The following is a 25,886-nucleotide window of genomic DNA, read 5'->3' as shown; positions in this document are numbered from 1 at the left end:
TTTGCTTTCATCATTATGACCATTCGGTTTCAAAAAAAGATGGCACACAAACTTTTCGACCTCTTTCATTGTGAACTCTTGGCGTTAATCGAGACGGTCGAAGTGAGTTCTGCAGAGTTACCTTGCTGGAACCACGCAACTTGCAAGTTCGAACAGAGCCGGCAAATTGCAGGAAAATAGCCGCTATTGACGCGCTTGACGCACATTGGAATTGAAAACAGAAGAAAAACTAAAAGACAGAAATTGAAAGAATTTTTCAGTCTCAAGTGTTCTTATTCTGAATATTTGGTTAGAATCTAAAATTACACTTAAGTCAGCTTCTAAAATGAACGCTATTAAGCATAATACTAACACCAGCTAGCAAACGCTTTAATAAAATTTGATAACATAATGCACTATGACTTAATGACCGGGCTTTATATGTCTATCCCGTTTCTTTTGATTTTGCTCCTTTGACCGTATTCACTAAATTAAGTAATTCAAAGAGTAGAAGAATTTAAAATCCATTCAATTGAAACAGCGAGCGAAGTAACTCAGAAGTGAAAATCCTGACCAATGTAAAACAAAAAAAAGTAAAGCGAATTAAAAAAAACTTAGCCGGAAGAATTGCGGAAACGACTTCGAGAAGAAAACAGACAACTCTCACTGACCTGAAGCACCTCCAACTTAATTACACTAAACACTTTGGAACAAAAACAGAAAAACTGACATAAGAAATTCAAATAAGAAAAACAAAAAGCATCTTTTGCAAATGAAGCAAAACAAAATTTACTTCATGTTGCGACTCCAAAAGTACAGAAAAGACTTGGTAATACAGAAAAACAGGCAGATCGCAACAACATAATATCAACTGAAAGACAATCTAACAGGCTTAAAGGAAAAACCGAGCACAGAGAATATTGATGGCAAACGAACATAGGAAAAAACAATACTCTGTAGAAAAGAGATTAGAGCAAAACTATCTAAAACGGTAAAATGTAACCTTCCAAAACAAAACCATATTTGAAGAACTTCTACGTTGCAGAAATGTTTTTAAAAAATAAAGTTAAAAAAGCAAAGAAAAAACCTGAAAAAATTAGAAATTTGTATAACTTATTTCAGTGAAAAGTGCCCTGATTAACTTTCAAGTGTAACAACACTTATAAAAATCATCTTAAATAAAAATTCATCAAGAAAAACGATAGCGAGAACCATAAAATTGGACGAAATATGCAAAAAAATTTAAAAAAGACAAAATTTCGCCCAAATTCGCTCGATTTTCTGTGACAAAAACAATTCAAAGTTAATGTTAATGAAATGGACAGACAAACAATGTGCTAGAAGAACTGATTTTAACCACGAAAAAGCCCAAATATATTAAAAATTAAAGAATAGAAAACAAGGCAAGCTTAAAACAAGGCGAAAAAGTAGCAAATAGCTTAACATTGACACCAAAAAGTAATCTTAGCTTCAGATTAGCTTCCAAGCGTAAGATTAGCTTCAAAGCGTAATATTAGTTTCTAAGCGCACTATTACCAGTTTACATAATTGCGCGAAACACCTTTGACTGAAAAAATTGGAGGTAAAGTTATAAAAACTGCTTTCGCTCGCTCTGTGAGAATTTTGCACACCTACTTTTCTCGCTCTCTCTCAAATAGTCGACATGAACAAAAAACAACTCTCTATTCTCTCAGCTCTTCAGCAATTTGACCTAAACACTCTGTTTTCATGCATTTCACTTTGTTTCAAATACACTACAACAAAATTACCGATCAAAAAAAGACGATCCACCAATACTCTTCTTCGAGTTGTAAAAAAAGAGAGCGCCTAAATAATAGCCGTTGAGATGCTGACAGCGGCTAATAAAAATGACGAAAGTTCAAGGCTATCTATGTATGTAGGAACTTCTGGAGACTTTCGGAAATTTAAAATTTACACGTGAGTGATTCTTACGCGGCCCATTCCATAGCAGTGGATGGTTCATCTCGACTTCTGTGTGCATTGAGAGAATCTACTAGAGTGACAACTGCATCTAACTTCAAACAACTCTGCAGTCCCTCGTCCAACCAAAATGCTCCAATTATAGGACCTAACAATAATTCGATCAAATGTTGTCCCAGCCATTCCGTTACTGCTTAGTGGCAGTGCAGCGTTGACGCCTCCACGCACACGTGCTATTCTGCGTAAGGGGGCAATATTTTCAAAGTAAACTCCATAAGGCATAACTGACATAAGTCATGGTTCTATTTACTACATGGAATCCAGTCGCTAAACTTAGGAGCGCTAAAAATTAATTGGTACTGAATGAAATATGGATTACTCTGTACACATTACCGCATTAGATGGATATAAATGGACGGAACGCGAATTCATTTAGAAATGATTAAACCAGAGCTTAACACCCTCATCAATCTCACCTGGATTGGCAAGACCAGTGGTTTCAATAATTAGAAAGTCAAATGCTCCTCTCTTCTTTGCCACCATTGTCTCAATAGCAGACACTCCCACGTCTCTAAATACAATCACGACTTTCAAGTTTTAAAAATAGAACAGAGAAGCTCCAAACCAATCTTTCGTCCTGATTATTTTATCTTTTTATCTTTTAGAGCTGCTATTCTTTTAACTCTTTAATTTGGCAAGACTAGCATCAAGTTTTAATACCAAGCAACCAGTCTGCAAATTTGAAAGCTCAAATTAAAAGCAGTCATAAAATTCTAGATTATTGAAACTCGAATTCACTGCGTGAACAAAAGATACAAATCAAACATGTCAAACATGAGCGTATTAAAATCTTGCAAGATTCTAAAAGAGATTTTTCTCACTAGAGACTAGAATGCATATAATTGTTTAAGAATCCTGTCCTAAAATTTCTAATAAAGATTTTGCATTGAAAAACCCTTTAAACTGCTTTAGACTTTATCAACACAAAATACAAAAATCAGGCTATAAAAAACTTCCCATAATATCTCCAGTGTTGTTTGATGAACAAACGTTGCCAAAAAATACAAGAGTGAAAACATGAGCAGCTCGAGTTAGCAGTGCACGCCCACTAGTTGATGAGTCGGCATATTGCTGATATGAGCACAGATAGCTAACGGTCAAAACTAGACAGCTGGTTGTTGTAACAGAGAAGTACAAATTATTACCGTCTGAAGATATCCTCTGAGCTCTGACCAAAATTCACGTGACATTTGTTGGTTCACTGTCAAAATCGAAGGAAACTACTTAAGCAATTGGTTCCTGTCATTCTTCTAAACGACTTAAAATAGAAACAGATACTCCACAGGGGAGTAACCAGGTTTCCTTAACTTTGTACAGCCACGTGTTGTGACAATAAACGAATAATCTTTTTTCAGAGCTGTGATTGTCAGCGACAAATATTGTGACCAGTCCTTTCACAGCGTCGACTGTTTGCTCAAAGCGAAGACCATAGAAATGAAAATTGATGCTGTTTCAGCACTGCGCAAAAGTCAAAACTTCAGCTAAGAGGCAGTTGATCAAAACAGTTCGGATGATATCCACAGCACAGAGTTGTAACCGGAACGGTTAAATTGAAACCGAATGATCTTTAAATTGCAACCGGAACGTCCAGTAGTCAACATGAAGCAAAGGTCAGCAGGGCACAAAAAGAAGTTCATTGATTCGGAACAAATTGACGTCACCTGCCTGATATGGATACGAAAACGCTGTTAAGGGCCCAGAGTTCTTTCCGCCACACATACATAGAACGCATAATTGGCTTCCACGTTGAATGACATCCGTCTTGCGCCTCTAACTTCAAATCACATCACATCACAGAGAGTACCGCCAGCTTCGGGAGAAATTCAGCTTACTTGGTACATCTCAACTCAATAACCGTGCGGCAATCCGTGATAATTTCAAACTACCCAAAAAGTCAACTTTGTTACCATACAATGTGACTCTAGGACAGTTCGTGCGTTAAATACACGAAGTGATGTTTCATGTCAAATTAGCACACCAATTATTGTCATCTTTTGTTACAGACTTTATTCATTCTGAGTTTCTATAGAAAGCTTCAGAGAAACTCATCTCTCGCTTCAAGTCGGGGCCCACAACATTAGCAAAATTTGAATCAGAATGTATCTCAATTAAGACTAAAAGAGCCGACTGAAAGTTAGTTTGTTGATATCATGTTTCAATACTTTTCTTTTTTCAGATTTCCGAAACGAGCACGTGGGTTTAGAGTTAAGTAACCACAAAGCAAACACATCACGCGTCTACTCAACGTAAATACTGGCAAGTGATGGCACGTACAAGGCAAATAAAAACAGGGAAACCAGGGTACATAAAATTGCCTGCAACAATAAGTGCGATAGCATCCAAGACATGCAGTCCAGATAGCCTAACAAAAACAGAAGCAAATTCTCTTTTTAAAAGTTGAGATATAGAATTTTGATCAAGAAACTATATTTTGGAGTGTCTCCAAAAGCTGCCCTTTCGATTTTTGAATTGAGGCAAGTCAGGTGTAACCAAAATCCCGATCTCGAGAGAACAAAAACTCGCTCTAACAACAGTGAAAAAATGCACGCATGAAAAGCGCCGACTGTTCAAAGAGTAGACCACGGAAATGAAAAATGATGCTGTTTCACCAACGCCCAAAACTCAGAAATTCCGATAAGCGCAATTGATCTTAACAGTTCAGATGATATTCATAGCACAGAGTGTGCTGATCTTAAACTATAACCAAAACTGGCAGCAAATGAGCAAAAGGTCAAAGGATCACAGTAAGAAGTTCATTGATTAGAAAAAACTTGACGTCGCGCGACTAATATGGATCTGAAACCGCTGGAGCTTTGAGTTCTTGCTTCCATATCTAAACAACGCATAATTGCCTTCATGTTGAATGACAGACGTCTTGAGCCTCTAACTTTAAATCAGATCTTATCACAGAGAGTATGGTTATGATAACGCCACGAGGTTCTTGGAGTTCTGGCCACCAAATAGCAAGAACGCAGAATTGCCTTCCACCATGATCCACAGACGTCTTGGATCTCTAAATTCAAATCAGATTTCATTACACAGTACCCTTGGCTTCAGGGAGAAATTCAGCTCAATTGGCACATCCCAATAACCGTGCGGCAATCCGTGATAATTTCAAACTACCCAAAAAGCCAACTTTGTTACATACAATGTGACTCTAGGACAGTTCGATCTGTGCGTTAAATACACGAAGTGATGTTTCATGCCAAATTAGCAGACCAATTATTGTCATCTTTTGTTACAGACTTTATTCATTCTGAGTTTCTATAGAAAGCTTCAGAGAAACTCATCTTTCGCTTCAAGTCGGGGCCCACAACATTAGCAAAATTTGAATCAGAATGTATCTCAAATAAGACTAAAAGAGCCAACTGAAAGTTAGTTTGTTGATATCTTGTTTCAATACTTTTGTTTTTTCAGATTTCCGAAACGAGCACGTGGGTTTAGAGTTAAGTAACCACCAAGCAAACACATCACGCGTCTGCTCAACGTAAATACTGGCAAGTGATGGCACGTACAAGGCAAATAAAAACAGGGAAACCAGGGTACATAAAATTGCCTGCAACAATAAGTGCGATAGCATCCAAGACATGCAGTCCAGATAGCCTAACAAAAACAGAAGCAAATTCTCTTTTTAAAAGTTGAGATATAGAATTTTGATCAAGAAACAACTATATTTTGGAGTGTCTCCAAAAGCTGCCCTTTCGATTTTTGAATTGAGGCAAGTCAGGTGTAACCAGAAACCTGATCTCGAGAGAACAAAAACTCGCTCTAACAACAGTGAAAAAATGCAAGCATGCAAAGCGCCGACTGTTCAAAGAGTAGACCAAGGAAATGAAAATTGATGCTGTTTCACCAACGCCCAAAAGTCAGAATTTCCGATTAGCGCAATTGATCTTAACAGTTCAGATGATATTCATAGCACAGAGTGTGTTACCTTTGAATTGTAACCGGAACGTCCAGTACTCAACATGAAGCAAAGGTCAGCAGGGCACAAAAAGAAGTTCATTGATTCGGAACAAATTGACGTCACCGGCCTGCTATGGATACGAAAACGCTGTTAAGGGCCCAGAGTTCTTTCCGCCACACATACATAACGCATAATTGGCTTCCACGCTGAATGACATCCGTCTTGCGCCTCTAACTTCGAATCACATCACAGAGAGTACCGCCAGCTTCGGGAGAAATTCAGCTTACTTGGCACATCCCAACTCAATAACCGTGCTGCAATCCATGATAATTTCAAACTACCGAAAAGCAAACTTTGTTACCATACAATGTGACTCTAGGACAGTTCGATCTGTGCGTTAAAAACACGCAGTGATGTTTCATGCCAAATTAGCAGACCAATTATTGTCATCTTTTGTTACAGACTTTATTCATTCTGAGTTTCTATAGAAAGCTTCAGAGAAACTCATCTTTCGCTTCAAGTCGGGGCCCACAACATTAGCAAAATTTGAATCAGAATGTATCTCAATTAAGACTAAAAGAGCCGACTGAAAGTTAGTTTGTTGATATCTTGTTTCAATACTTTTCTTTTTTCGGATTTCCGAAACGAGCACGTGGGTTTAGAGTTAAGTAACCACAAAGCAAACACCTCACACGTCTACTCAACGTAAATACTGGCAAGTGAGGGCACGTATAAGGCAAATAAAAACAGGGAAACCAGGGTACATAAAATTGCCTGCAACAATAAGTGCGATAGCATCCAAGACATGCAGTCCAGATAGCCTCACAAAAACAGAAGAAAATTCTCTTTTAAATGTGGAGATATAGAATTTTGATCAAGAAACTATATTTTGGAGTGTCTCCAAAAGCTGCCCTTTCGATTTTTGAAATGAGGCAAGTCAGGTGCAACAGAAACCTGATCTCGAGAGAACAAAAACTCGCTCTAACAACAGTGAAAAAATGCAAGCATGCAAAGCGCCGACTGTTCAAAGAGTAGACCAAGGAAATGAAAAATGATGCTGTTTCACCAACGCCCAAAAGTCAGAATTTCCGATTAGCGCAATTGATCTTAACAGTTCAGATGATATTCATAGCACAGAGTGTGTTACCTCTGAATTGTAACCGGAACGTCCAGTACTCAACATGAAGCAAAGGTCAGCAGGGCACAAAAAGAAGTTCATTGATTCGGAACAAATTGACGTCACCGGCCTGCTATGGATACGAAAACAGTGTTAAGGGCCCAGAGTTCTTTCCGCCACACATACATAACGCATAATTGGCTTCCACGTTGAATGACATCCGTCTTGCGCCTCTAAATTCGAATCACATCACAGAGAGTACCCCCAGCTTCGGGAGAAATTCAGCTTACTTGGTACATCCAAACTCAATAACCGTGCTGCAATCCGTGATAATTTCAAACTACCGAAAAGCAAACTTTGTTACCATACAATGTGACTCTAGGACAGTTCGATCTGTGCGTTAAATACACGAAGTGATGTTTCATGCCAAATTAGCAGACCAATTATTGTCATCTTTTGTTACAGACTTTATTCATTCTGAGTTTCTATAGAAAACTTCAGAGAAACTCATCTTTCGCTTCAAGTCGGGGCCCACAACATTAGCAAAATTTGAATCAGAATGTATATCAATTAAGACTAAAAGAGCCGACTGAAAGTTAGTTTGTTGATATCTTGTTTCAATACTTTTCTTTTTTCGGATTTCCGAAACGAGCACGTGGGTTTAGAGTTAAGTAACCACCAAGCAAACACATCACGCGTCTGCTCAACGTAAATACTGGCAAGTGATGGCACGTACAAGGCAAATAAAAACAGGGAAACCAGGGTACATAAAATTGCCTGCAACAATAAGTGCGATAGCATCCAAGACATGCAGTCCAGATAGCCTAACAAAAACAGAAGCAAATTCTCTTTTTAAAAGTTGAGATATAGAATTTTGATCAAGAAACAACTATATTTTGGAGTGTCTCCAAAAGCTGCCCTTTCGATTTTTGAATTGAGGCAAGTCAGGTGTAACCAGAAACCTGATCTCGAGAGAACAAAAACTCGCTCTAACAACAGTGAAAAAATGCAAGCATGCAAAGCGCCGACTGTTCAAAGAGTAGACCAAGGAAATGAAAATTGATGCTGTTTCACCAACGCCCAAAAGTCAGAATTTCCGATTAGCGCAATTGATCTTAACAGTTCAGATGATATTCATAGCACAGAGTGTGTTACCTTTGAATTGTAACCGGAACGTCCAGTACTAAATATGAAGCAAAGGTCAGCAGGGCACAAAAAGAAGTTCATTGATTCGGAACAAATTGACGTCACCTGCCTGATATGGATACGAAAACGCTGTTAAGGGCCCAGAGTTCTTTCCGCCACACATACATAGAACGCATAATTGGCTTCCAAGTTGAATGACATCCGTCTTGCGCCTCTAACTTCGAATCACATCACATCACAGAGAGTACCGCCAGCTTCGGGAGAAATTCAGCTCACTTGATACATCCCAACTCAATAACCGTGCTGCAATCCGTGATAATTTCAAACTACATAAAAGCAAACTTTGTTACCATACAATGTGACTCAAGGACAGTTCGATCTGTGCGTTAAATACACGAAGTGATGTTTCATGCCAAATTAGCACACCAATTATTGTCATCTTTTGTTACAGACTTTATTCATTCTGAGTTTCTATAGAAAGCTTCAGAGAAACTCATCTTTCGCTTCAAGTCGGGGCCCACAACATTAGCAAAATTTGAATCAGAATGTACCTCAATTAAGACTAAAAGAGCCGACTGAAAGTTAGTTTGTTGATATCTTGTTTCAATACTTTTCTTTTTTCAGATTTCCGAAACGAGCACGTGGGTTTAGAATTAAGTAACCACAAAGCAAACATCACGCGTCCACTCAACGTAAATACTGGCAAGTGATGGCACGTACAAGGCAAATAAAAACAGGGAAACCAGGGTACATAAAATTGCCTGCAACAATAAGTGCGATAGCATCCAAGATATGCAGTCCAGATAGCCTCACAAAAACAGAAGAAAATTCTCTTTTAAATGTGGAGATATAGAATTTTGATCAAGAAACTATATTTTGGAGTGTCTCCAAAAGCTGCCCTTTCGATTTTTGAAATGAGGCAAGTCAGGTGCAACAGAAACCTGATCTCGAGGGAACAAAAACTCGCTCTAACAACAGTGAAAAAATGCAAGCATGCAAAGCGCCGACTGTTCAAAGAGTAGACCAAGGAAATGAAAATTGATGCTGTTTCACCAACGCCCAAAAGTCAGAATTTCCGATTAGCGCAATTGATCATAAAAGTTCAGATGATATTCATAGCACAGAGTGTGTTATCTTTGAATTGTAACCGGAACGTCCAGTACTCAACATGAAGCAAAGGTCAGCAGGGCACAAAAAGAAAATCATTGATTCGGAACAAATTGACGTCACCTGCCTGATATGGATACGAAAACGCTGTTAAGGGCCCAGAGTTCTTTCCGCCACACATACATAGAACACATAATTGGCTTCCAAGTTGAACGACATCCGTCTTGCGCCTCTAACTTCGAATCACATCACATCACAGAGAGTACCGCCAGCTTCGGGAGAAATTAAGCTCACTTGGTACATCCCAACTTAATAACCGTGCTGCAATCCGTGATAATTTCAAACTACCCCAAAAAGCCAACTCTGTTACCATACAATGTGACTCCAGGACAGTTCGATCTGTGCGTTAAATACACGAAGTGATGTTTCATGCCAAATTAGCACACCAATTATTGTCATCTTTTGCTACAAACTTTATTCATTCTGAGTTTCTATAGAAAGCTTCAGAGAAACTCATCTTTCGCTTCAAGTCGGGGCCCACAACAATAGCAAAATTTGAATCAGAATGTATCTCAATTAAGACTAAAAGAGCCGACTGAAAGTTAGTTTGTTGATATCTTGTTTCAATACATTTCTTTTTTCAGATTTCAGAAACGGGCACGTGGGTTTACAGTTAGGCAACCACAAAGCAAATACATCAAGCTTCTACTCAAGGTATATACTGGCGAGTGATGGCACGTACAGTGCAAATAAAAACAAAGAAACCAGGGCACATAAAACGGCCTGCAATAATAGGTGTGATAGTTTCCAAGACATGCAGTCCAGATAGCCTAACAAAAAGGGAAGAAAATTTTTTTAAATGCTGAGATCAAATTTGGATCAAGAAACTATATTTTGTTCAAAACAGTTCAAACGATATTCACAGCACAGTGTGTTATTCTTAAAGTGTACGTAAAATGTCCAGCAGTCGATATGAGGCAAAGGTCAACGGGGCACAGTCAGAAAGTCATTAATTAGGTACAACTTGAGATCGCCAGCCTGATATGGACATGGAAATACTGTGAGTGGCGTGCACTTCTTGCCTCTATATACAAAAAACGGATAATTCCCTTCCACAGTGACCAACAGACGTTTTCCTCCTATAACTTCAAATCAGATCTTATCACATAGTATGGATAAGAAAACGCTGTGAGGATCTTGCAGTTCTTGCCACCAAACACCAAGAACGCAGTATTGTCCTCCATCATGATCGAGTTGTCTTGGATCTCTAAATTCAAACCAGATTTTACCACGGAGTACCGTCGGCTTCAGGGAGAAATTCAGCTCCATTGGTACATCCCAATAACTGTGCCGCAATCCGTGAAAAACTCGAACTATTCGAAAAGCAAACTTTGTTACCATACAATGTGACTCTAGGACAGTTCAATCTGTGCGTTAATTACATAAAGTGATGTTTCATGCCAAATCAGCACACCATTTATTGTCTTCTTTTGTTACATAGCGCCAATCCACCTACACCATCTAGGCACACTAGCACTCACTGACAAGAAACCTTTCTGTAAACAGTGCAAAAATCCTGTACATCTGGAAAGTGGGCAAGGTTATAACCCTACAAACGCCAGTAAACCCATTCGCGAATCTTTAGACCAATTGATATCATCTCACCCATTGCAGAATTAACACAAGAACACAAGAAGTGACTTTATAGAATATCCAAAAAAACATCAGCACGGCTCTAGACCTGAGCACTCCGCATCGACAGCTCTCAATATTGTCACCAACGATATAAAACAAGGCCCCAATCAAAACAAACCATGCAACGGTACTCTACTAGTAGCCTAAGGTCTCATCGCCGCTTTCCACACGGTTGATCACAACCTGCTTCTTAGAGACATACTCGAGGCGCCACTACTAAATACCACAAAAAGATGTGTCGCATCATACTTACAGGGCAGGTTTTCTTACGTAGAAAATAACAAAAAAAATCAGAGGAGAAAAGTCAAACAAGGTGTCCTTCAAAGTGGTGTATTATCACCAAGGCTCTTCAAAATCCACATGAGCAAGCTGCCTTTACCCCCCTAAAGATATCAACATCACGACTTACGCCGATGACATAACTTTAACTACATCTCACCTACACGTTGAAAAAGCAGTGAGTGACATGATAACTCACTGCCTAAAAATTTTACACGACTGGCTAGAATCAAGAAAGCTTAAGTTATCAGATTAGAAATGAAGTGCAATTGTCTTCACAACCTGGAGCAAGGACACATCACATCACTATCAACAATTCACCAATACCAGTAAAGTCCGAAGCTAAAGTACTTGGTGTCATCTTCGATAGTATGATCAATTTTCGAGAACTTGTAAGGAGCACCAAAGAGTAACTACAAAAGCGCAATAACGTTCTGAAAGAAAAAGAAAGCTGGTAGCCACTGGGCTGCACAAAATAGGCAATCTCAGTGAACTACAAAGCTACAGCTACCGGTTTGATCATCTTGAACTACGGTGCTCCTATTTAGGCTTCCACAATCAGCAATACAAACTGGAGCCACCTTTCAAACACAACAGAACATTGCTCATCGCAAAATTACTGGCTGTGTAAAAATGTCTGACACCAATGGCCTACAAAATGAGGGTGAAATCCTGCCTGTTAAAGCTGACACAGAAATGTTAGCAGAGCAATTTCTAGCCGTCAGTTATCAGAGCCATCGTGCTGATCACAAATTAGCCTCTTCCACCAGTTTTCGTCTCAACAAACCGACACTAAATGATACTTATTGGGACCGCGTGAAGCAACACAAAAATAATAAAGAGCGATTAAATTTCAAAACATACAAAAATGCGCTTAAAAGTAACCACCGCCACACGGTCCATACTCAGTTGAACAAAGACAACAAGAAAGTAGGTACACCTCTACCAAAGATAGAACAAACGCTGCCACGAATTGCACTTATCCGATTAGCACAACTGAGAACTGGATACTCCCCTGTTAAACTCTTACTTGAGTAGGATTTGTGATAACCGCTGTCCCATATGTGATGTAGCACCACACGATGTCAACCACATTTTCAACTGCAGTAAGAACACCACGGAACAAAAACTGATTGACCTGTGGGAAAGACCAGTAGAGGTAGCCAGATGGCTGGACTTAATACCATCAGTCCTACATGACCACACTGCACAGAATAATCCGCCTTCCTTGCCCATTTCCCCTGATGTTGACGATACACCTCCTGGTCCCCTATCCCCGGGACCACATGTCATTCACCATGGCCTAGATGCAGAAAGTTCGCCGCCTTACATGCAAGTTGTGGATAGGCAGTCACACTACTACTAATATATCTATTTTCATTATGATACAAATGCAACTAGGGTACTAGTTGAAAACGGTAATAAGCGCCAACGGTAATAAGCGCCGGTATCCCGCCACAACTACCTGCAAATTGCAGCTCTATGCGACAGCCTAATTGTTGTGATAAAGTTATTAAATAGTTTCGGAGAAGGCAAATGGAGTTTGATTCACATAACGAAGACTCTGTCATGGAATGTTTTGATGTTGAATCCCTAACGGAGGAAGTGGAAGCAGTTGACGATAGCACTCATATCAAACCACATTTGTGGAAAATGATGGGACTAATTCAGAAACAAGACGAAGAGTTGAAGAAACTGCGCCATGGTCAGAGCTATATCCGAGAACAAATTAACAACAACACAAACGTCCTTCACAAAAAAGATGAACGAGTGGTTGAGCTTGAACAATACTCCAGGAAACTATGCCTTATCTTCTCTAACCTGAACGACAGAGGAGATGCGTTGACAAGCATAATATAACTATTCAATGACATCTTTCAAATTAATTTCAACCCCTCTCGATTTGCAGCATGTCATCCTTTAAGTCAAAATCCTGGCACTCCGGTGATTGTAAAATTCATCTACCATGCTGATCGAGACATAATTTGGAGAAGATCTTGGCTTAAAGGAGTTACAAATTCCCTTAATAAACCAGTCACAGTTGAAGAATGTCTGGTGCCTCGAGATCGAGAATTGTGAAGCAAAGCTAAACAATTAGGTCTGCTATGTTTTACGCGAAGACAAGATATTTACGCATACAATCAAAATCTGCCGAATAATGATGCTGTAAAAGTGACATCCATTTATGAGCTCAAGCAGTTTTCCTTACAGAACCAACATCCTCCCATTCTATTGCGAAGACCAGTTATTGACGAATCTGTAAAGGCAAAGACTATTGAGACACCAAAACAAATGCCACTGCTCTTCCGAAAGCCGACAACTGCCGTATCGCAAAGTGTTAAACGGAAGCGACTACAATTGTCTCCTCTAGATGAAAATGACGATCCGGACCCAGTAGTTAACAGTCTTATAACCGCTTTAGTTCCTGCGCTTGTTAGAGCCTTAAACGACAATAATGGGGCTAATGATGAAACCAATGATGCTATTGATAATGCTAATGATAAAGATCAAAATGTTCGGAGTGATAAAACTGAGTAAAATTTCTTGCCATATTGATGAAAAACTGATAATGAATATTAACGTTCGATCACTTAAAAAGAACCTGGACAGCTTAGAATCACTTGTATTAGGTCTTGAGTCTCCTCCAGCTATAATTTGTATAACTGAAACATGGTTAAATGAAAACGACGACCCGAAAACTTTCCTAATACACGGTTATAATCAAGAAATAACAAAAAGTCGTACCACTAGAGGCGGTGGCGTAATGATAAATTCGTAATGACTTCGACCTCATAAAAAACTTTCAGACCCCATTCGATGAAGCATTATCCGTTGAAATTGGCAAAAACGGTGATATCTTTAAAATCATTGTTATCTACAACCCACCGAGAACTAATAAAACGGAGTTCATTGAAAAGCTTGACTGTTATTTGGAGACAAAAAGTTCCCGCAGTTTATCTACTATAATTTGCGGAGATTTTAACATTGATATCTCCTCTGAGATTCTATTAGCCTCCAACTATCTGAATATAATTGATTCAAATGGTTTTGAAATTTTTAAATCGCCTCCTACAAGGGTCACTAATAATTCAGCAACCTGTATTGACCACATATTGTGCCAAAACATATCTGAGACATTTATCAGTATTGGAACATCAAAACTTCGCTGATCACTATTCGGTTACAATTCGTTGGTTTGGTAAAAATGTTGAAAATACAAACTATACTTATCGTGATACGTCTTTTCTCAAACCACCCTCTCAAATGATGCTCCATAAATCCAGTCTTAGAGACCATCTGAGCAAAAACAAATCGCTTATATTAGAGTGCGATGATGCTGATGCAGCCTTTAAAAATTTCAATTATCTGTTTCTTGAGATAACTGATAAATTTTCCCCACTGAGAACCTATGGCTCAAAGTTATCCAAAGTCCAGAAATGTTATTGTAATGAGATCAAAAACCTTTGGCATAAAAAAAATGCAGCTCATTGTAAGTTCAAACAAACTCGGCAAGAGGTTTATCTAAAAAAGTTTCAAAGGTTGAGAAAAAATTTTAAAATCTGGTGAAGAGTTCGAAAAAAGAGTTTTACGCCAATAATTTTAAAGCATGTATAGGAGACTCAAGACAAATGTATAAGCTCTTAAATGATCTCCCAGGAAAAGGTGTTTGCAGCAGAAAAGCTCCATTTCTTTCCTCTCTAGGTGAGAAGAACCCTAGTACTGAAAAAATAGCCAACGCTTTCAATGATTACTTCGCAAACATTGGCAAAAACATCTCAAAAAATTACCCGTGGCCCCAATAAAACATATTTCAACGAGAAACACTTCAAAGCACTTATATAAAGCCAGTGATGATGAAGTCATGAAAGTAATAACTGATATGGATAATAAATTATCATCAGGAGTGGACAGTATAGGTAATAGCGTTGTGAAGGTAACTTCTGATGAACCAGTTCCTTACTTAACGCACTTGATCAATCTCTCTTTTGGTCATGCTGTGCTTCCCAAGCTTTTAGCCAGAGCGAATGTTGTTCTCCTGCACAAAGAACGAGATAAAACTGATGTAAATAATTATCGGTCCATTTCAATACTATCAATATGGAGTAAAGTATTTGAACGTATTATGTTTAAAAGGCTCTATGTTTACTTCGAAAAGCTCTCATTATTTACCAGTCAGCAGTTTGGTTTCAGGAAAAAACATAGCACCATTGATGCATTGGTAGTGTTCACTGAAAAAATTCGGAAAAAAAATAGAAATATTGACCTTGAAAGCTTTTTCCTCGACCTTCGCAAAGCTTTTGATACGATAGATCACAAAAATTTACTGCTTCAACTTAAACGCTATGGTGTCGTAGACAAATGCTACAGCTGGTTCGAGTCATATTTAGCCAATCGATATCAAACAGTTGAAGTAAATAGCAAATGTTCAAATTGGTGTAAAGTTGAATGCGGTGTTCCACAAGGGTCCATTTTAGGTCCTCTTTTGTTCATAATTTACATCAATGACTTACCGAACTGCTGCAAGCATACTGAAATTATTCTCTTTGCTGATGACACAAATATATCATCTTTGGGCCTGATTAAAAGTAAAAATGATTCTGATTTATCAGATATAAGCAGTTAGCTGGTAGCCAACAAGTTGTCTCTAAACCTAGAGAAGACTGTTCAACTTAATCTATGTAACCCATTTACAAATATCTGGGAGTTCTGGGAACTTAACCCATTTACAAATATCTGGGAGTTCGATTGGACTCGAAACTTTCCTTTGTTTCCCATGTTGAATATGTTAAAAAGAGACTCGGAAAACAGTGTGGAATAATTTCTAAGTTAAGGCATTTTGTTCCCAGACAACAATTATTACAATAATATAAAAGCAACATTAATCTCATCATACAATATGGAGTTTTAGTATACGGCTGTACATCGTTTTCTATTTTACAAAAAATACATATCCTTCAGAAAAAAATTTAAAAATTCATTGGTTTCCGTAAACGTTTTGATCACTCAGAAGACATATTCGTGAAGAATAGAATACTAACTGTGTATGAACTACACATTTATGAACTCTTGAAGTTCGTTCTAAGATCATTGAACAATTGCATTCGGAAAACTTTTTAAATAATTTTCTTAGCTTTGAAAAGCCAAGAAATACCAGAAGCCACTCTCTCCGCCTTTTAAATGAACCTTTGTGTAAGACTAAATTTGAAAGATGTTCTGTTAGATATCATGCTGTTAAACTATTCAACATTCTAGCTAGGCAAGGTCTGTTTGATACAATGACGGGAAATATAGCAAGAGAGATTAACTTATTTTATCATAAATTAAAAGAAGGTTATATACTAATTAATCAAGAATTGGTAAAACACATTTTCCGGCTATAAGCTTGAACCTTTTCCATACCCCTTGGCTACATGCTAAAGGAGTACCCAAATAGGATTGGCTTTTCTGTGGAAAAAATGACCCCCGTAGCATTAATAGAACGCGAGATATGGACATTTTTCTAAAAAAAAATTGTAAATCACCGAAAAAAAAACTTTGAAAAATTAAAAAAAGATCCAGTAATTGTTTCACCTAATACACCAGGAGGTTGGGGGAGGTGGTAGCTAAAGGAAAAAACACCTACAAGCACCCTTTTCTGTTTAAAATTGAAAAAATAAAACAAAAAAATTTATTATTTTTTATTAGTTATTTAAATTTGTTTAAGGCTGTAAAATGGTATTAGAAGGGCAAAATCTTGTGGAATGTGTTGTCCCGTTGTCTGTCCTCTCCGGGTCTCTTGATAAAGTTATTATTGAGTTAGTATATTGATTTGATACATTCATTTAAATCTGGAGAAATTACTTCTTTCTTTCTACAGCTACAACAACAACAACTAAATGAGGCACAAATCCCAAACGGAAACGGAAAGGAACAACAAGAAGACCAGCAGGAGGTAGCGGTTTCTCATATCTCTGAACATTCATCAGATGGTAACCACTTGAAGAGAAATGTTTTTATCCGTGTTAGAGTAACTATATATTTTTAATTCCACACTTTTGTTTGTAATTAATCATCAAACCCAATTCAATTAAATTCCAGTTAATTCAATTCAGCGATAATAAGCCGACATTGTTGGATTTGCTGTCCAAACTGGAGATGCCAGAATCAACGTTGAGTGGTGATAGCTTTGCATGCGAACACAATATATGGGATAAGGCGACGTGAGGGATCCTGCCTAGAAAGACCGAGGTGTGGATTCCTTTGACGGGACTCCGCGAGGGATGCGCAACTTGCCCGAATGCATATCATTCGGAGGTGATGGGAAACGCAGAGCAATAAGGAACACAAAGGCTAGAAGGATCAACCAGGAGTGTACGCTTACAAGATCTTATCCACAGTGAAAGAATAAATACACAACAACCACATCGAAAGGTTATACACACAACTTTTGAAAGAAAAGAGAAGACAAGTCAATTCCCGCACCAATCATCACCCCGACGTGCTTCTTCATTGTAACGGGGAGCTGGGAAGCAGACAGCGGCAGTTTTCCTCTTGTGCTTCCACCAAATCAAATAAGACCAAATAGTTAAACCTTCAAAGGAACAATTGCTTTTTGATTACGATACATGCCTAATCGGATGGTCAAACTAGAGAAAGGATGTGATGAACAAAGTTTCATTTTTTTGAAGAGTGCTTCGAGATGCCCCCTTAAACATGAGGAAACTTAACGCTTATAGGAAGGATAGGATACATACTTGACAGTACAGCAGAGGCATCCGTTGTTCAGTTCCAGCCACTCTTCCACTCCAGCAGCATTCACCCCAATGCTCTCCTTCTCAGCCTCCGTTCCTGACAACACAAACTCACTCTCCCATAAACATCACGCTTTGATTCTTAAAACGCTGTTGTTATTACATATCATATGACGTGACGTCACATTCAGATAGGTCCAATTCTATATACTAACGTCTCAGCAAAAACCATCAGCTCAATTGATTTTTTATCAAGAAATTCCTATCAAGAAATGATAAAAATTATTTGAGCTTTTGATTGCAGTAATGATCGTATGCTTCAAAATATTGAAAATCGAACAAGACCTTAACAAACACGCAACTATTTGCATTTATTTAAAGTTACGATTAGGCGGCAAAATTGAAAAACGCATATTGCACTAACTTCGAAACATTTTACCCAAGTGGAAAAACAGGAAAAAATAGAATAAGTGATAAGATTGACTCGTTTCAATAATATGCATTCTACAAAAAAAAGAAGTGATCGCATTACCTCGCCACTTTAAACAAAGCGATGGTGTTGAAATACTTGTAGTTCTCCAATGGTCAAAAGTTTGTTAGTTACCTTCACCGAATTCGTTCATCACTACTGCGATTCTCTTGCCATGATCGGATTGCAACACATAGTCCAGCAGAGTAGTTTTCCCCGCACCTGAGAAGACAAAAAGTAAAGTTCCAAATAAATGATTTATTTCCTTTGAAATATGTGTGAATAGTTGCTAAACACGCCTACCCCGAGACAGAATAAGAATCTATAGTTGAGAAATAAGCACAACTAAAAAAAACGATAGAAAATTGTAGAAAATGGGAAAAATTAAGTATATCTTTTCTTCCCTTTTCCAATCATTTTTTCTCTTTTTAATGAAATCTAAACAGAGTCTACATGATACTATAAAAACACGAGTCTTTCCCATTATAGCCCCCCTCCCACACGAAATTATAGCCTGCCATTATGGTACGTTCACCATGATGGGGGCTATACGTTATATCACCACTAAAATGGGGGGGGGTATAATGGGAAGGACCCAAATATATGGATTTTGAGAGATTTTGAAAGATGAAGAAACATTTATAGCTTAAATCTATAATTGGTGAGAAATCACTGAACCTTGCATAAAGGAAACCGATATTTTCTGATCTTAAGTAAGCGCTCAAAAGCTAAATGTTACCCTCTCATATAAGTTTCGAAGTGATTTAACCGAGTCACTATTTTGAAAACCGAGTTGCGCAAGTTCAGTCAAAAAATTTTACTTGCACAAATGATTATAATTTTTGATTGCGAAAAGAATATAACCTTCAACACCCCCATCCAATTCGTGCTTAAAGTTACACCCACAATATAATTGCACTCTCATGCTAAACACCTCTTTGGAGGCTAGATCGTAGGTGTTTTGGGGGAACCGAACAGATCCTATTTTTGCAAACAGTAAGATCACTTCTGCAGACAATCATCCCTTTTCTTTTCCTGGTGAAACTCTTCGGAACTATTTTTGATATTTGAATCATTTTAAATTATCCAATTGTCTTTGTTTCTTTTTCAAATAATAGAAAACGATTAAATTTCCTCTATAAAGAATGGCAGACGAGGATACAACAATTGCAAAAACGACTTGTAAGGAACTTCAATGGTTGGAGTACCTTTGGAGAAGATGGAAATCCCTAACATGTGCTTATTTAGCGGAGCTGTATTTGACAACGGTACATTCAATTTCAAACGAAAAGCACGTTCTTACATTTTTGAGCACTTTTGAGTTCTGGCACTGTCTAAAGGAAGATCTGGCATTCTAAAATCTGGCACTCTGAAGCTCTGCCTTTCTAAAAATTATACGTGCTTATTTCAATTATGATCTAACCCGTTACTGAAGCTGTGAATCAAAAAGACAGCAAGCTGTAGTAGCAACACTTTAAAAATCAATTTCCTAAATATCTCAAGTACGTTCTTAAGCAGTTGAAACAAATGACGGCTCATCTTTTGCTGCTTGATGATTTTAGCGAGTTGCCCTGACAAGACGACTGGCGCGAAATTGTACGCGCACAGATTGTTCAAACATACGTCTCAAGTTGATCAAATAATGTAAACATAGCCACAATAGCCAACAGTTCAGGAGAGCTAATATTGCTCTGATAGATATAACAAACCACTTTCTAGTTTTAATAACCTAAACAATCAAACCTGATAAATATACAGTAACTAAAAATATTTCATTTAGGTTGGTTATGATAACATTACAATAGTATAAAAACTACTGATACTTCCACAAAGAATTTATTGTTTCAAAATCATTGATTGTAAGTTGGGATTAGAATTCGTGAACTAAATCTTTTCACTCTGATTAAATTCAGTTAAATTTTTTTCCTGCCAACATGTTCCCTTTTGGAGCTGGACAAAAAATGCCAGTGATTTGACTGTAAATTTTCATTCACATAGAGGTTTCAACTAATCTCATCAATATAAAAAACTTCTATCGAGATCATACAAAAAATATGACCGCGAATGTCTTTGGAGTTGCCTCTTATTGCAAGAAAAAAGCTCTGAAAAGATATGAATTTTTCTTTGATCTCAAACAGTTTCGCATAACTTCGTTATTAATTGAAGAAACATTTAAAACTAATGGTTAAATGGTAAGATATCTATTATTGAACCCTGAAAATTCGAAACTGAGATCTTACGTATGCGCTCAAAATGGTCTCTTTTCTTCATTCTCTAGAAAAATTGTTTCTGATAGTCTTCTTTTAAATCAAGAGTCACAGTTGTTCAACTGCATCCAGTGTCGGTCAAAAAAACAGAACAACTATTAGCTTTTAACTTTTTGAAATAAAAACTTAATGACCACACAAAAACAAAAAAAAATGTTTTTCCTTTTACAATTTTGAACTACAAAACAAACTTAAAAATGAAAAAACTTAATATAGTAATTAAACGGAAGAAAGAGAACCCGTGAGTAGGATTTAAAGTTTTTGTTTTCTGTTTGTGTCTGATGAATACTTTTAACTTTATTTTCTATGAAACTGATAAAGTAACATTTTTTTTTGTAAAATTAAAGTTTTATGTTATGAATTCTTCAACCTAAAAAAATAGTCAAAAGTAAGTAACAAGGGTAAGTAACACAGCATATACTAATATCTAAACCTGAAGTCGCTTCCCAAGTCATACAATTTTGCTCAAAACAGGCGAAATTTTATCGATCCATCATCTGATTTTCGAGTCTTCCAAAAATCGACCAAGGTTTTCACCCAGAACTGCTACTGCTATGAAATGTTCGCGTCTCAACAATTAGGGAAAATTGATCAGTTGCAGTTTAGACGCCTAAAAAAGTTTGACAGCTATCAAGATTTATACCTCATCGCATTATCAGCGCTGGTTTAGTTACTCAAGCAAAACACTTAACAAAATCTCGGCTCTGGGCAGATATATATATATATATATATATATATATATATATATATATATATCACAATTTGTGTTATTCGTATGCACATACGTGTACATGCACATATCTCGCCATTCGTGTTATTCCGAACTATTCTAAAAGAGCGCTCTTGACTTTTTATTTAACCAATTGCTTTTCCATTCTTCCAACGCTCAAATACATTTCAAAGTTTAGCCAACAGAATTTTTGAATTCATTTCAGCAATCGAATATTATATCAAAGGAGTGAAATTACTCATAATTAGTGCGACTAGTTTAATACAACAGCTACATACCAACAAAAGGCCACCTAACGTCGGAAAAATTATTCTCAAACGACTGATGAAGCAAACAATTTAGAAAGAAGCGTAAGCTAGAGAAACTTATGGTGCAAAAACTTCTGACTAGGGAGGGGTTCCAACCGCGATCAATCAAATAAGAGTCGGGGTCTTATCCACACTGCTACGCTCGATACGAGAAAATCGCTCACAAACGGTTTCATTTTAGCAAGACGCTTAATTTCTGAATGCCCGCAACTCAACTCACTCAAAAAAGATAAAAAATCAAACATAAGCTGAAATCGAAGTAATGCTCTAGCAGAAAACTGTCAAGCAAAAATTTTGTTTAAGGAACATAGTCGACAGACTCCGGAATCAACTCTAATTATTTAATCACTAAGTTCCAGGCCAACAAGTCACTAAAAAAACTGAACCTCCAATTATTTACATTTTGAAACAATAACATTGAAAAAAACACGAGAAAAGCCAAATCTGATTTTAAAAAATGATCAAATATCAGAAAAAAGTGTCTTCACATTTTTCGAATGCAAAAAAAAAACTATTTGGAAAATAATACGCAATAAAAATAGTTTTTATTCAATAATCGACAAATAATCAACTAAAAAATTTTAACAAGAATCCGTAAGAAAGGCCAAATGTGTACTTCACAACTATTCTGAAAAAACCCAGAGAAAATTGTTGTTTTTCATTAAAAAGCCACCAAATCCCTTCTGAGACGTACTAAACAACAATTGAAAAAGGAAACCCCAAGAACCTGAAAAAGTACAAATTTTAGCGCAAAGTTCTCTGTATAAATTTGAAGTGTCACTTCTTAGCAAATTTGAAGTGGTCAATGAAAAAGATCAGGAAGATTGAAAATCAGGATATAGTCGAAAAAACAGATGAACATGGGCCAACATGCGATTAAAATACTCCATTTTTAACAAACTAATTCAAAAATAATATCAGTCAAAGAGAGATCATAGAAATCACTAGAACAATAGTCACCACTCAGGTCCCCATATGCTATAAGAAAGAAGATTATAAAAACTGTTTAAACGCGTCCAAAGGGACAGAATGGCAAAACAGCTGAAAATTGAATGAATCTAAAAGTCTAATATTTGCTTCATATGGTTAACAAAGATTCCCAATTCAACTTTACTAGCTCAGATATTCGAGACAAAAACCAACTGAAAAGTGAAGAACTAGAAATTAAACTGCTTTTAAAAAGCCGCACGTGATCAATTTCTCAATCAATCACAACTCAATTTCTCTCTCAAAAAAAACAGCGGACTAAAAACACTTTTCCCTTCACTCTCCACATTTGAACAATCAAACCACACCAAACTTTCACACTTTTCACTTCTCGCTTCAAAATTCACTCAAATAAAATTGATTAAAAACAAAGACACTTCTCCAATACTCCGCTTCGAATCGTAAAAAGACACACGTTGACAATAATTGCTTTGAACTTTGTTCGAGAGCAATTAACAAGATGGCAAAAAAAGCAAAAAAAAACAAAATTTTGTTGGAAATTATCGTTTTCCGTTTTTATCGGTTGTTTTATTATGCAAAACTTACAGATCAATTCCAACTACTCTTTTCGTTGCCGTGTCATCCCTTTATGATAGCTTGAAATTACTCAAGCGCAAATTCCAGATCTATGCAAGTGTCAAACTTTACGTGCCAAGTTTTAAACTAGCAGAGTGTTTCCAGTAAGCTTACTAGCTTAGATTATATAAAGTCACTTTGAAATTCTGACTTACATCTTCTCACTGACTTCATCATATTCCCATGAACTATACTTCAATCTCAATGCTCCACGTTTTCATGAATCATTCTGATTATTGGCGTAAATCAAGCAATAGCTTCCCGAGTTAACGATTAACAACTCGAAGAACGTATCATGATAATCAAGAAAACTTTCATTGTCAAGCTCTTGATACCTATAGTTATATATAAGTTGAACCTATACAAATAAGATCTTGCAAGACCTGTCAATGTGTTTCAGTTTTCGCTTCACTGGGTAGCATTAACCGTACACATCACTCACCTAGGAACCCAGTGACTATGGTAACAGGGACCTTCTCTGGAACCTCCTCTCTTGACTCATTTTGTTCCTCATGAAGTAGATCAGGAACGTCATCTTCATCTTCACTATTCATATCTCTACTATCTCTCATATCCGCCACTTTTCCGTCAGTCTATTTTTCAACAGAAATCATCACTTTTACTGTAGATGTTAAAAGTGAAACAATCATAATTTCTCTGCCTTTTCCTTCAAAGTGTAGTAGAATAAAGAAATTTCGAGGAGTTACTAACCATTGTATATCAGTACTGATGCATAGCAAAGCTAATGTATCGGTACGAACAACCAGTAATGATTCAGTATACTCTTATCCGTATGCCCAGAGACTCCCAAATTTGCTTGAAATTTTCTCAATATGGACAACGCAATCATACAAACAAAACATTCAATCTTATGTCATCCTTACACAGCGTAGCTTCTGACAAACCAAGTTCTCTATACTTCAATAGGCATAACTAGTTTGCGTTCCTGGTGTTAAACTATTTTATTGCTCATCACCCATAACACTAACAAAAGAAGCAAGTCGTAAAGGAGTGCAAGATTCTTACCATATTCTATCACTCATTCTCAAAACTGAAATAAAATTACCAGTGAATGAATCTTTGACGGGGTGTAGGATATTAGAAAACTCGAATAGGCAAAGCTAATTTTCGAAGCCATCAGGCTAAAAATTTCAACAAAAATTTCCTCAACATTAGGCGAGAATGAACAATTGAGAATGAGCAGGAATTGAAATAGCGCACTTCAAAAACCTCCCGATGCAGTAAAGGACAAAAGTGTCCCTGAAAATTGTCTTCACATGATAACAGCTTACAAAGACAAAGTCTTTATTGTTCCGAACCCACTTGTGGGGGGAGGAACTATATACTCAAATGGGTTATTTTTTGTTCAGACAATTTCGGTCAATCGATATAGCGATATATTCATCGTAGAGAAATGTGGGTCGTATTACTAAAAAGCTTGTTCAGCGTAAAATTCGAAATTAATTTTTTTTAATTTCGTAATTTTCGAGGAGTTATCGAGGTTTAAAAATTTGTATGAACACGTGATATTTGCATGATTTTGTTTACTTTTAGCGTAATTTTTGTTCAAATTATGGCTTTTCTGTAAAAATCATTTCATTTCAAAATTACATTTCATGCTACAAAATGAATCAATTTTGTGTTACCAATAGAGCGATAAAAAGGCTAGTTCCGGTCTCATGAGGAAGTTTACTATCAAAAAACACTTGAATTCAAATTGAGAGCTGTTTTTTTTTAGAAAACGTTTCCTATTTATTATTGTTTTTTTAGTCACATAGAGACTAGTCACTTTTCATATCGAGGTTCCGTTATTGCCAAACTTCATTTGCAGTCAAATGATACCCAATGAACTAAATATTAGTTTTTAAGGAATCGCTCATGATTTTTTTGTCTACGACTCTGAGTTTTCAATTTTCAATGAAATTTTGCTTTCTTTCTGATTTTGCTAAAAATTGGGAGTCCTTTAGCAAAGACTCGCTAACTGATAGTGCAATCGGCTTCCTAATGTGCATTAGGTAAACCTATAAAGTGCTTTGAGAGCACAGCTAATGGCTGTTGAGCCTTAAAATAATTTTTTGAAAATTTATTTTGATCAATAACCGATATTAAACTTATTTTAATGAACAGTAAGTCAGTCTCAGTAAAGCCAGAAACCATGTCGTTCTTACTGCGACCAAAATTATTCTGGTAGGTGGGTTTTATCTGCTAACAAAAGGTTTTATGACTTCGATAACGATTTTTCATAATGCCAAAAAATTCAGATTTTTTTGTAATTTTGGTTCCTTTAAAATCGTAACTCATTATCCTGATATTGAAATTTCCTATTTCCTATTGGCAGAGGAAATACGTCCAATGGATCATTGATAAAGTTTTCAGAGAAAAGATTATAGTTCAAATGGCTTCGACACTTTCTTCTCGCATTTCTGATTCTTTTTGTTTTTGCCTGTATTTGTCGTTGTTTTCATAATCATAGGACTTATTGTGGTGTCCTATTGATGACATACATCCCTGTCTTCAAGGCATACCATTGAGGCATATAGTGTAATTCTTAACTTCCGTTGAAAGCTCTTGAATTTAATGGCCTTTA

The 25,886-nt window shown here is 36.9% G+C and overlaps 1 protein-coding gene across 1 annotated transcript in view; it reads right to left on the bottom strand.

Annotated features, from left to right (window-relative positions):
• The window catches only part of LOC142351514 (zinc-regulated GTPase metalloprotein activator 1A-like), a 37,496-nt gene extending 13,144 nt beyond the window's left edge, over positions 1-24,352 (bottom strand). Inside the window, exons 1-6 of the mRNA XM_075403576.1 lie at positions 24,326-24,352; positions 23,742-23,892; positions 18,567-18,653; positions 17,966-18,059; positions 2,397-2,491; positions 1,933-2,068 (exon numbers count right to left, since the gene is read on the bottom strand). Coding sequence (XP_075259691.1) covers positions 1,933-2,068; positions 2,397-2,491; positions 17,966-18,059; positions 18,567-18,653; positions 23,742-23,892; positions 24,326-24,328 — 566 coding nt within the window. The 5' untranslated portion in view covers positions 24,329-24,352. The remainder of the gene's footprint in view (positions 1-1,932; positions 2,069-2,396; positions 2,492-17,965; positions 18,060-18,566; positions 18,654-23,741; positions 23,893-24,325) is intronic.
• Between the last annotated feature and the right edge of the window lie 1,534 nt (positions 24,353-25,886).

This window comes from Convolutriloba macropyga, chromosome 13 (assembly GCF_964194025.1).
Source record: "Convolutriloba macropyga chromosome 13, txConMacr16.3, whole genome shotgun sequence".
Lineage (NCBI taxonomy): Eukaryota > Metazoa > Xenacoelomorpha > Acoela > Convolutidae > Convolutriloba > Convolutriloba macropyga.
This window is presented reverse-complemented; position numbering and strand designations above follow the sequence as displayed.